General features: G+C 35.1%; 1 protein-coding gene across 2 annotated transcripts in view; it reads left to right on the top strand.

The window, feature by feature from the left end:
• Positions 1 to 264: 264 nt before the first annotated feature.
• LOC111058943 (peroxisome biogenesis factor 2) overlaps positions 265 to 13,105 on the top strand; it is a 41,312-nt gene continuing 28,471 nt past the window's right edge. The window contains exons 1-2 of one of the 2 annotated variants that reach the window (XM_039421267.1): positions 265 to 693; positions 3,537 to 3,614. In XM_039421267.1, the coding sequence (XP_039277201.1) occupies positions 667 to 693; positions 3,537 to 3,614 (105 nt within the window). In that variant the 5' untranslated portion in view covers positions 265 to 666. The remainder of the gene's footprint in view (positions 694 to 3,536; positions 3,615 to 13,105) is intronic. The other variant, XM_039421268.1, reaches the window with a different exon arrangement.

Here is a 13,105-nt window from a genome sequence, read left to right as displayed (position 1 = left end):
CCGTTTAAAGCATATAAACACTACTGTCTTATTTGTAGACAGTTTTAGTATTATTTGGTTTATTTCAAAGACCTTAAAGATGCATTATCTCTCTAAGGTCTTTGGTTTATTTATTCCGTGCCTAGACCAGTAATTGAATAGACACGCCCCGTTGTTTATTCATACTGAAAGTAGATGAAGCCATTATTCATTATTTACTACCATATTGCCCCATCGTGTCGTCAGCATCGGATAGAAAACTTTTCTGTAGAGTTTGTTTAGAATGTTTACATTGTTTTCCATAGCAGATTGTGTCTATTCAGTGGGAGCGCAGCGGGACTTCTCCATTTCCATAAATAATAATCTACTTCCATCTGAAATAGACACAATTTGAGACATTAAATGTCTCAGTAGATTTTGGCTCCAACTTTCAGAATTGGGCGTATCTATTCTATAACTGGTCTAAGATACAAACAAAACATAACCTTAAACCGAAAACATTTTTGGTTGTGGTTTTATTATTTATTTTCAGTTCGTGTTTAATATCGTAATTTATTTGAATTTGACAAGATTTTCCTTGTTCTATGAACCTATTAGTCAAGATTTCCAAAATGTTTATTTAATTAAATATAGAAAGAGTTTTGATTCGTATGTGTAAAATAAAGTAAAAAAAAAAACAACTACAGTATGAAGAAAGCAGCTCGAGTAACTCTTGTAAGCTTTCTTTCTTGATTTTGCAAATTATTATAAATTTTTATAGTACAAAAATCTACACATTGTGATACCAATCCTCATTATTAAAAATGATATGCATGCAAAGTTTAATTAAAGGTTAGGGCGCTAATTAATGTAAAACTAAAGCTGCGTTTACACCAAAGTTATTAACAAAATGTTATAATATATGTCCTATATTCTATAATGTCTATATGTTCATCATGTGTATGATAATTTACGTTCAATCTAATAGAATCTATAATAATTAAGTTATTAACATTGGTGTAAACTCAGCTTTAAAGTCACTCAATGCTTGTAATGAGAAAAAATAGTTTAAACTCATAGTGAAAATCTGTAGGATTCATCTTCAATTGATTCAATTTGAAGTACTTTTTTGCCCTGTTATAGCAAAACGCAGGTAGAATGATAACAATCTTTTAGTGAATGTGCTCATGTGAATATGCTTGAAACTATATTGATAAGTTGATCACGATTTTCATCTTCTCTTCAATATCCAGGCATCTCTGGATGAATTGCGTCATAAACATAGAAACTAAATGGTCAATACTTGAATAAAATTGTCAAAATACAATGAAAACTTTGTTGAAAAGCAACTTTGGATTCACTATATAAGTTGCGTTTTATTAAACATCTTTGTAGGGAATTTAATTGAGAAACAAATAGGTTACTATCTTTACTTTAAAACGTCCACTTCTGGGTATGTCGATATTTGCCCTACTTCTTGTTCTGTGAGCATGAGACAAGCAAAATAACACAGAATAATGGTACTCGTCCCACACACAAGTCTGAGACTCATGTGGGATCATTTCCTCTGTTGTGTCGGTGCAAATCAATCGGTCTAATGTATTTTACGTATTTGTTTTCGGCCGTCGGTTGGGGGCTGTGTCGTGGTTGTGTTTGTTATTAAATACTATAGGTTTCGGGCATGGTTGCGATGCAGTCATCGACCGATGGCTCGGAATTTTGTATAACGGAATTCCATTTTTTTTACAAAACTTGTAAATTTTGTATAATCTAGCAATAATATTCTTGGTTGGTAATGCAATATATTTTTGTAAATTGATTTTTAGACCGATAGCCTAAAAACATTCATGTGTGTATTCTTGTGCACTGTATATGACAAAAAAATATTGAATTGAATTGAAAGTCTGACCTTTCACGGTGAAGGATGCTTGATGAATATTGATCTACAGGAGTGATACCATGATATAATTTTCGTAGACTGTGTGTAGGCCAAGACGATGTAAGATGTGCTTGCAATGGGCGTCGAAATCACTGTATGTCAATGTTTCCAGAGCCTTCTTCTGTAGAAGCAAGATGTCCCTCACATGAGCTAAATACCTCGAGTGCAGGATATGTAAAAACCTTTCAGTTTCAGTATCCAGTAGTCTCCATTTATGACTAGAATTTACTAAGTATATTGCTTTAAAAATAGTAAAAACCTATTAACAAAATAATGAACTCAGATAAAGACGGGAGGTCAGTCATAGAGCTCAAAAACACTGTATTGTGTCTACATCCAGGGAGTAGACTTCCAGAGTCGTGAGTTCCTCACGAAGTGAGATCTCTTTAAGATCTTTGCTCCTGCTGACAGGAATACTCCGGCATCCTGTTGAAAATCTCAAGTGCACCACAGGGAAGCTATTATTGATTAGTCATTGAGTCAGTCTGGCATGAGGCAAATCGTTGTCATTCCTCCTTCTTGTGTTGTGGCTTTGTAAATGTCCTCTTTGTGAAAGGTATGTTGGCCTCCTCTCAACAGTAAGAGCAAACTAAACAGATATGCTTAAATGCTGCTCCCATCTTAGTTTGTTATCAATAGTGCATTCCTTGTATAAGAAATCATTATATAATCAAGCATAGCACGGTGGTATGTGACATGTCATTATCAGTAAAAAAAGTTAAATAGAGTCTTTACATGATAGAACAGAAGATCAATACTATACAGAAACAGAACACAAAACTGAATCATTCATCAAAATAAACCAAAACCCTCCTCCTTCATGGTGTAGGGTGCAAACGGAGTCAATATCTCCTTCAATCTCCACCTGCATCGTCTCAAGTAATTGGTGCTCTTCACCTCAGCCGGCAGAACGTTGAACACTTTCAATCCACCCCCTCTCCAAAGTACTGGTTCTGTGACAAGGATATTGCAGTGAAGGATACCCCTTCATTAAATCTCCTGAAACTAACTCAATTATCATCTTTTTAAATCTTATTAGTTCAATAGTTGAGGATATTTAGTTAAGTGCAATATTATTATTTTGTTTATTTTTCTTTTTTATTGTAATGGAATTTGTCTGTGGAAATAAATGATGTCTTAAAGGGAAAATGATGTTTGATGATAGATGAAAGGGAAAATCTTGTTTGATATAAATTTATAAAGTTATTATGCGTTCGATTCAATTGTCAAGCTCTACTTCAAAGCAATTTTGAGAGCACTTTAGTATACTGACCGTGGTATCCTGCATTGTTTGTCCAGTTAATCCTTTGTAATCGACAACAATGTAATACAAATTTTAACTTCTCTTGCCTCCACTGTCAATATGATGAGTTTCAATGCTTGATTCCGCGGCCCATATACAGATAGTTTTGATTAAGTTGAAAATTCCGATAATTCAACAATTTCTCGTCTCTTTTAGATTGCCTGCAAAAAATAATATTTATTAGCCTATATCATTTGTTCACTGTGTTCTGAAATTTTGTAAAAGTTTGTTTTATACTTCATCAACCTATTCTGTTTAAAACTGTTGCTAATTTAGATTAGACCACCTAACTAAGAAAATTATTTTTCATAATAATACCGATTCCATTCATTTCAGCTTGATGCATCTGATTTGGATGATGAAACACACAGGGTGCTGAAAGATCAGCTTTCCAAAGCTACCAAATTTTTACCTGTGAGTAGAACTCCTATATTTTTATATTAGAAAATTCTATTTATTCCGGTTTCCATATTATATCGATATTTAGGCCTACCATAAGGAGTCAATCCTTCAGCTGTTGACTATTTCCAGATTACTAGAGACAAATAATCTAGGTATTTTTACCCTCTTAATTTCATTAATTATTTCAATTAAACGGTATCTTTACTCTACTCTCTTACCATGGAGAAATGATAGCGTGATAAGATATGTCATGGTTTTTAGAGCACTTATGTTCCAAATTTGATTGTTATGCCAAGCCGATGGTCTTTATAGTTTTTTTATGAAGCTATGTGTCGCTGGCAGTCACTTATACTGTGCTGTTCATACATTCTCACTCGAGGGTTAAGTGTAAGAGAGTGCCGGTTACGCCCTAACTTCACCCTCTAGGTTTTAAATAAAGGCAGCAAATCAATTAATCGGTCACGACTCTAATAATCGTCAATAATCGGCTCAACGTAACAGTGAAACTCGGAACATGAGCGCACAATATCATGAGTCATGATATATTATCTTCTTAGGCTAGTTCTCTCTATGCTATTGCTATGATAACTAGTAGTTCTATAACAGTAGACCTCACAAAAGTTTCTTATCCACAAGTATCTGGTGTCACCTGTAAACCGGCTGTGAAATGAATGCAATGAATAATCACTTGTCAGCTGGTTGATTATGATTAATTCTATAGTGTGATTTACCCTATCTTTAGAGTAAATGATATAATTATACAGAATGGGTGAAAAGACCGAGAACGGCTTAATATCCCATACACAAAGATAATTTGACAGTGGGTGTGATTCAAAATTGCGGATACAAGATTGCGGACCAGATTTTTGAAGTCATAGTAAAGTAGTATTTTCAATTTGAGTAAGATCCCCAATCACACCCACTGTCAAATTATCTTTGTGTATGGGACACCATTCCAAATGGCGGACTAGATTTTTAAAGTCTCAGTAAAGTAGTTGACCGAGCCAAGTGAGGTCTAAGATTCAAATCCACGATTTTGCATTTCTCTTTATGTTTGTATGTGTATATTCATGTTCTGCATTTACGGCGAACCGCAACAATAGATTTTCATGAAATTTGACAGGTATGAATTCCACGTATTTGTACGGGCTTTTGAAATTTTGCATTTCAAGGATAATACAAGAGGAAAAGGAGTCTCCTTCAAACGCCAATTTTACCGTAAAAATCAGACTAGAAAATTATTTATCATAAATCAGCTGTCGAGTGGATTATTAATTGCATGCAATGATGCATGCAATATTAATATCTCAATGTTATTTGGTAAAAAAAATCAGCTGTCATGTGGACTATAAATTGCATGCAATGAGGTATGCAATTGATTACTCGAAGTAGCATAGGCCTAGTACTCCCGACTTTTCTCTGCTTTCAACTTGATAAGCTTTTGATGCATAGTTACTTTAGTAGCAATATCGGGGCACTGAGCTTCGCTTCAGAGTACAAAAGCATGGAAGCATAAAAGCATAGTTTATATCAATTTATTGATACACAAAACACAATTCTTTCAATTGATTGGGGAAGGACCAAGAGGCACAGCCCAAAACTGTTTCTTTCCCGAATTTTGATTTATACACTATAAATACGGTAGTCCAAAAAGTAGGTTATGTTCCATACACTTTTGAATTCCAATTTTCAGTCCAAATATTTGAACAGAAAAGTTCGAATTCAGATTTTCCACAAACCAAATTTAATAACAACATAACAATCACTAATCACTTAAAACTGTAAAATTAATAATGATTAACTTTGAAATTTTTAATTCCTTGAAATCGCATTTTTTTTATGAGATACTAAGCCATTCACATGCTTTCTTCTCTCCTTTCTGCTTTGAATAGTATTGATTAATAATGTGAATATCTTCGGAACGGTTTGATATATCGATATGCGGTTTCCATCATCCATTTTTTCTTGAAATTTCGTATTGATATCATGTTTTGCATAACCACCTTCCCATTTAAAAAAAAATGTGCATTCAAAATTGCAGACCAGATTTTTAAAGTCATTGTTGACCGAACATAGTGAGGTCTATGTTTCAACTCAATTTGCTTTTGTCTGTCTGTATGTAAGGCCATCACGGCCAAACGTGTTGATAGAATTTGATGAGATTTGGCAGGAACATTCCTTTTTCAACTGCGCGTCGGTGTATACACAAGGCATTTGAAATTTAGCATTTTAAGGATAATTTGAAAAGAAAAGGAATTCCTCCATACTCTGATATCACTATATTATATATCATCTACTTTGAAGAAAACCAGCTTCTTAAAGCTGTAATCACCATTCAAACATTGGATTTTTCTCCAAAACCTGACTAAGTCAACTATAGTAAATGCAAATTGGTGAGGCCAAGGTCTATAAATACAGGTCAAGACACCCGTGCTCCTTATGGAGCAGCCATTACGTGGGGTCTTATTGCGGTACATTTGAAATTCCAATCTGCTCATAACAAAATCATGCATTATGCTTTTTAAAAACAATTTTGTGGTTCAGATAGTATGTAAATTCAGGTTTTCGATTTTTTAATAATGAAATTCCAATAATGAATGGTTCAATAATACATTTTTTATTTTTAAAAATTGTTATTATTCTTGTAACTTATGATTCATAAGTCATTGGGACGAAAGGCTATCCTCGAAAACAGTTTGAAGTTCCCAATCAATTAAATCTAAAAATCAACAAACCAGTTCCTCAATCAACCTAAAATATTAATTCAATACCGGGTGTGCAGATCCAGTCTGCACACCGACAGCTCGCAGTTACAAATTACAAAAATCCTAACAAAATTCCATTTCATTCCTTATTGAACTCCACCTTAAATTCTTCCTTCTATAACCTTTATCCCGGGCTTGCAGGTACAGCTTTGCTCGCCATCAAATTGCAGTTGGTTCAGATTGCATACTACCTTTATAAATATAATTATTTATAGGGGTCTGATATCCGGATCCATCTCCTTGGTTAAGGTTACCTTAATCTTCCTTAACACCCAACCTCAATTCCAAGAGCCGAGGGCCGAATCGGCCAGCAACGGCATGGGCACACACTCTTCCCTTCAAGTTAAATACTTTCCGGCAGAAACAGAGGGTAAAGAATCAGCATAGGGGGAGAAGTGTAGGTCTGGTATCTCCACCAGTCAGTATGGACACTGACCTCAACCCATACCCGGTTGTAGCTAGTCCGCGTCGTAGCAATACTTCACAATTATTAGATAACCTAGGGTGTGGAGTTATAGGCATATCTAATAAAACAGATGTCTCGCAACGTGGGGCTAAGACGTCTGGCGCCCAAGGAAATCGCGACGAGGGGTTAGGTGAATCCCAATCCGTGATGAGTGAACACAGAGAAGATGAAGAGACTATTCATCAGGATGATGAAGTCGTACAGGCAGTCCATGGGGAGGACCTTGCAGAACGCAAAGCCGACCCCAGAGTGTCATGGGTGTATTGGCTGAATAAGGAGGAAGCGGTCAGCTACCTGGAGAGTCTCGGCCTGTCGGCAGTGGGGACCGTGGAGGAGCTGAGGAGGAGGATGGTTGAGCACCATCGATCCTGGACCACTGCTGCCTCTCAACCAGGTACAGATCCGGCACCATCCTGCTCTTCAGGCACGTATAGTCAGGGAGAAGTCTGCAACAAGGTAAGAAGTTGGAATTTACATTTTGATTGTGTATCAGATGCTCCCAATTTTATCGAGAGGCTCGCAGAACTCCAGGGCGCATATGGGATCTCTGGGGAGTAATCTCTTATAGCCCTGCCGGAGCTGATGGAGGGAGGGGCCCTTCTTTGGATGCAGAATCGTCGCTTCCAGTGGAGGATGTGGGCTGATTTTGTAGAGGCATTTAAACTCTGTTAGGGTCCGTATCACAGAGACAAGTTCTCACAGAGACAAGTAGTGTTTTTGAATGATATTAGTGTCACAGAGACAAGTTTCATACGAACAAGCATTATTATAAATGGCAGTCTCACAGGAACAAGTTCCCACAGAGACAAGGTGAGTCTCACAGAGACAAGGTGAGTCTCACAGAGACAAGGTTAGTCTCACAGAGACAAGGTCCGTCTCACTGGAACAAGTAGTGTCAGTGGAACAAGAAGAGGGGTAGAGTCCCATTCGAACAAGTTGAGTGTCACAGAGACAAGGTCAGTCTCACAGGAACAAGGTTGGTGTGGTGTGTTGCCTACACATGAAGATGAAGGCATTCCATTTGCTCTAATAAATTGAATGTCATCTGTTTTTTAATATATATACATATATATTATGGTGACATGAATAGAATAGAATGACTGCCTTTATTTTTCTTAGCGAGCGAAGTTAGGGCGCAGTCGACCCTCTCTTACACTCAACTCTCTATCAAGTATTATAACAATACAAAAAAAATACAAATAATATGATTAAAAACAAACAATAGTTAAGTTATCTACTTATTTAAAATAATAAGAAATTTTAAATTATTGAAAAGAAAGAGAAAAAAATGACATTGAAAATAATACATAACAATGCTGAATGATAGTATTTTCTGATACTTCATCACTTTAGTAAAAAATAAGACTCTACAGAATACAATACAGTAGGCCTACATAGCAACTGAAGTGTTTGCTATACATTTCATTTCCTACTTATTATCACTATGTGAATCTCGAAGTGGATAAGTAAATTACTTTATGATTTATTTAAATAGTAAAATAGAATTTTCCTTCAATCAACAAACAACGTGACAAACAACGCTCCTTCAATCCACGTGACATACATAAATATATAATTTACATATGTAAATGATGTGGTGACATCATTATTGATGCCAGCTTTAAACGTTTCTCCTGTGGAGAAAAAATGATGAATTTAGTAGACTGTTTAGTGGATCCTAGACATTCAGATTCAAATCTACATAACAATTGATTCCCCTTTTCATCCAGGATATTTGTGGTTTCTTAAAATTTCGATTTATTGACCGAGCGAAGTGAGTTCTAAGATTCAAGTCGACGGCTTTGCATTTCTCTTTATGTTTATATGTTCCGCAATTACGGCGAAACGCAGCAATAGATTACCATGAAATTTGACAGGTATATTTCTTTTTAAATTGTGCCTCGACGTATATACAAGGTTTTTTGGAAATTTTACATTTTAAGGTTAATACAATAGGTAAAGTCTCCTTCGAACACCAATATTACAGTAAAAATCAGAATAGAATCATTCATCATAAATCAGCTGTCGAGTGGATTTTTAATTGCATGCAATAAGGGTTAACCTTCTAGTCCTGACCCTATTTTTTCCCGACGTTAGTCGTGACCCTGGGTCCCAGGAACCCGCTTCTTTCATATTGAATATCTCAATATATTTCATTGATGAACGCAACGAGCACTAATGTAAAGCAGAAATCGATCTTTATTATAATTTTAAAAATAAATTTATAAAACCTTGCATTTTTAGGGTGGTGGAAAAAAACATTTGGTTATTATTTTATATAAAGTGAACAAAAAGTGATAGTGATGAATACAATATTATGGATCTCACATGCAACACTAGAAGAAAAATGGGAGAAAAATTGGGAGGTCATAGTCCTCTCTTAGGGTAGTTTTTACCCTACCCTCAAGTTCATGTTGCACAATATTTGCAAAACTTATGAAATTATAGTGATGAACATTGGCGTAGATAGCTGTTTGACATTGGAGGGGACGTACTGGGGTGCCTGGGGGACCTGCCCCCCAATCGAGGGGGGTCTCGGGGGTGCCCCCCAGCGAAGATTTTTTTGAAAAATAGCTTATTAAAATGATGATTTTTCACTTCAAATCCGTTTTAAATCCTCTTATTTGGCAGTGGTAAATTAGAGGGTAAATAAAAAAAATCCGAGTTAATGGTTTTAAGTTTTACTAAATACAAATAATTATTTACAAAAAAAGAGCATTAGTTGTATTGTTTGTTTTGATTACGAACCAAAGCAGGATAGCTAAATAACCATAAAAAAGTTCTCCACTCACAAAACATACAAAGATGTAATTTTTACTTAATAGCTAAAACTGTGTTACAAAGATCAACATGAATTCTCATGAGTAATTACATTTTTCAAAACGAAGTCTTAAATCTTTCTGATTGTAACTCTTGTACCTGTCCTTGTTTGAAGAGGGTTTCAGATACAAAATACTTAGGTTACAATCGTAACATAATAGATGAACTCCTTAAATGAAAAGATCATACTAAATTCTTGTGCGAAAAATTGAACTAATAAAAATGTGTTATCATAATTAAAAACTTGGAAAAAAATTTCCGTAGGACATAGCCTATACCATAGAATATTGGGGGGACGCGTCCCCCGTGTCCCCCCAGGATCTACGCACATGGTAATGAATACTACTATAAATCCTGAAACCTACATGAAACTCTACTAGAAACATGAAAAATATATAAGGTCACATGAAGTTTACTTTTAGGGGAGGTTTAGTACCCCTAGGATCACTTGAAGTTCATAGGTTTCACTATCATCCTACTCAGGGTCAGTATACTTATCTTGAACTATGAATTTATACTCATCATCACTAATGTCATTGAAATAGAGATCTAGAGGTCAATTTGTCATTTCTTGAAGTCTCTGTTCAAAATGTACATGTTGACTGCTTGAATCCAATCACTATTGCATGAAAATGTGCATTTGAAAAAAAGTTACGTTAGTCGTGACCCTTGGGTCCCAGGGACCCAAAAGCATCATTTCACGAAAACAACAAGTCACAGAGCACTAACGCTCTACATCAAGTTTAAGTGTCTACTAACATGAATTTACATGGGTCACAATATACAGTAAAAAGAACGGAAGTAAAATTATAACTAAAAAAAGGATTGCTGGGTCCCTCGGACCCAGGGTCACGACTAGAAGGTTAATATCTCAATGTAACTTAGTAAAAAATCAGCTGTCGTGTTGACTATTCATTGCATGCAATGACGCATGCAATTAATAACGGAAAGTTAACATAGTATTTTCTCTCGATCTTTATCTGCTTTCAACTTGGGCTGACCTGTTGCCAGTGTGTTGAAGGAGATTAGCTTTTGATGTTAGCATATTTTTGATACACTAACCCCAACAGCCATTAGCCTTTTCCACACCAACATCTTGCCGACACGACATACAGACAGGATTTACTCTCATGGACAGTATGATACGAGGCTGTGTTTTATAACTGAGCGAGGTCTACTGTTGACAGAACTACTAGTCCAGGATTAAAATGTTGTTTTACCAAAATCATCAAATATTTAATAATTCAATACAATGATACATGTACAAATGTGAAGCTGACTAGCACCGAGGTAGAATCAATTTAATCTTAAATAATTAGAACAATATATTTCAAGTTGTTAGGCTTCATTTATCCATTCAACACCTATTTTGTCATTATGGATTATCAGAACCTATTAGAATTATGTAGATAGCCTTTAATGAATAAATTGAGTTCCATGTAAATGTATCTCTACCAAACTCCAAAATTATTACTATTTCAATGTGACTTTTAATTGTTCAGGTTAAGGACAAATTCTGATACTGCAGTAAAATTAACTTATACATAATTGATATCAATGTAAGAAAGAACAGATTATATACTTCTAGATGAATGAAACACTATTGGAAAGATGTTATCCAACGGTATTTGAATACAACCCTGACTGTTACTGTATGAGAGTACCACCAGTAATTTATAAGTTTTCAATTCGTCAAAAGAGTGGTCATAGATACAATAGTGTAATTAACGGTTATAATCTTCTCCTATCTATATCTTTTCTTATTATTTTTCACCTTCTTCCTCTTCTGTCTTCTGTCTCTTCTGTCTCCTTCTTCTATTATCTTCTTCGACTTCTCGCTTGATCTTCTTCTCCACCTGTCGTCGTCTTCTTCTTCTTCTCTTCTTCTTCTTCTTCTTCTTCTTCTTCTTCTTCTTCTTCTTCTTCTTGTTATTATTCTTCTTGTTATTATTCTTCTTCTTCTTCAGCTAGCTTTGTCCGGCAACTGATTTCTTTTTGTATTATGGGGTCCCTTTTGTATAAGGTACCAAGAACAAGAACGGCAAGGCCGTTGTATTCTAATAACCGAGACGTCAGTCTGCAGATTGTTGTTATGGAATGCAGAAAACTTCTTTCACCACCCTTAGACAATAAATGCTGTTTCAAAAGATTGAGAAGATGGGGGGACATGCCGCTTCCAAAATCGATGGATATGGTTCCAGTACTATATAATATATAGGCTATTATATATTATATAATAGCCTATATATTATATATACCTATGAGTGTCGCATAAGGGACACACTATGATTCCTCACCCACCATACAGCATAATTATAATATATCGAAATCTCTCACTCCCACTCAACCACATCACTCTCTCAAACATACCCTTTCCTTCGGGCTCTCTCTCTCTCTCTCTCTCTCTCTCTCTCTCTCTCTCTCTCTCACATGATAATGAACTGAAACGCAGATTTCGGTCTTTGACACTAATATCATGCTTTAGATCAATGTTTCAATAGCCATCTGGAAATTACTGAGATATTGCAATTATTCAAATGCTAATGAATTTATCCTATAATATATCAAGCGAGCAATTTCTGTATATATATTGTAACATATTGAAATTAGGATAGATATAAAAATCCCTAGCTGAAATATTAATAGGTCTAAGTAAAGTAACTGGCTAATATCGCCAAAGAGATAACATAAAGATTAGATAATATCAGATTGTCCTGGCTAAACTGTACAACAGCCTAAGAGGAATTGAAATAATTTTTTGCTAATATATAATATTATATAAAATATTGAAGGTTGAGGTTAGGCATAAACATTTAGTGATCGGCGACCTAACGATCGACCGAGCCATGCAACGTAGAATCTGACCAAACACCTTGGCAGAAATTTATTGTGGCAAAACGGTATGCAATTTGAGGAACAAAAGGTCTCACGTGGCTAATTATTATGATGCATGAAACAAATAATAACATATAAAAAATTAACTAGCATGTAGAGAGCATATTTTAAAAACCCAATAAAAATAATTAAATGTATCCAGGAAATAGGAGGTTACCAGGCGCATGAATACTGAAATAATTTGCATGCACCAATCACATAATGGCAATTGATAGGCGGCAATAGTATGCCGATTCAAAAATATTTGTATATATTTCTACAAATAAATAGAATTTGTATAAAATTGTTGTATAGTCTATGTTTTGGATATGGCCCGAAGGCAAAGAAATTATTAAACATACAACATAAGTAATAATTTAATATTTTAGTACGGTCTATTTGAACCTTGAATGGCGGAGGACTAGGATATTCAAATTTTATGTAAATTTAGAAATCGGAAATGAGAATTATAAAATTGAGAAAGGAGAACCAACACTCGCCTGCCAAATGCCACCATGAGAGGTCCCTAAATATTATAGAGCGTAATACCTTGCTATAACTTGTAAAAATTTAAAGTT

This window comes from Nilaparvata lugens, chromosome 2 (assembly GCF_014356525.2).
Source record: "Nilaparvata lugens isolate BPH chromosome 2, ASM1435652v1, whole genome shotgun sequence".
Classification (NCBI taxonomy): Eukaryota; Metazoa; Arthropoda; class Insecta; order Hemiptera; family Delphacidae; genus Nilaparvata; species Nilaparvata lugens.
This window is presented reverse-complemented; position numbering and strand designations above follow the sequence as displayed.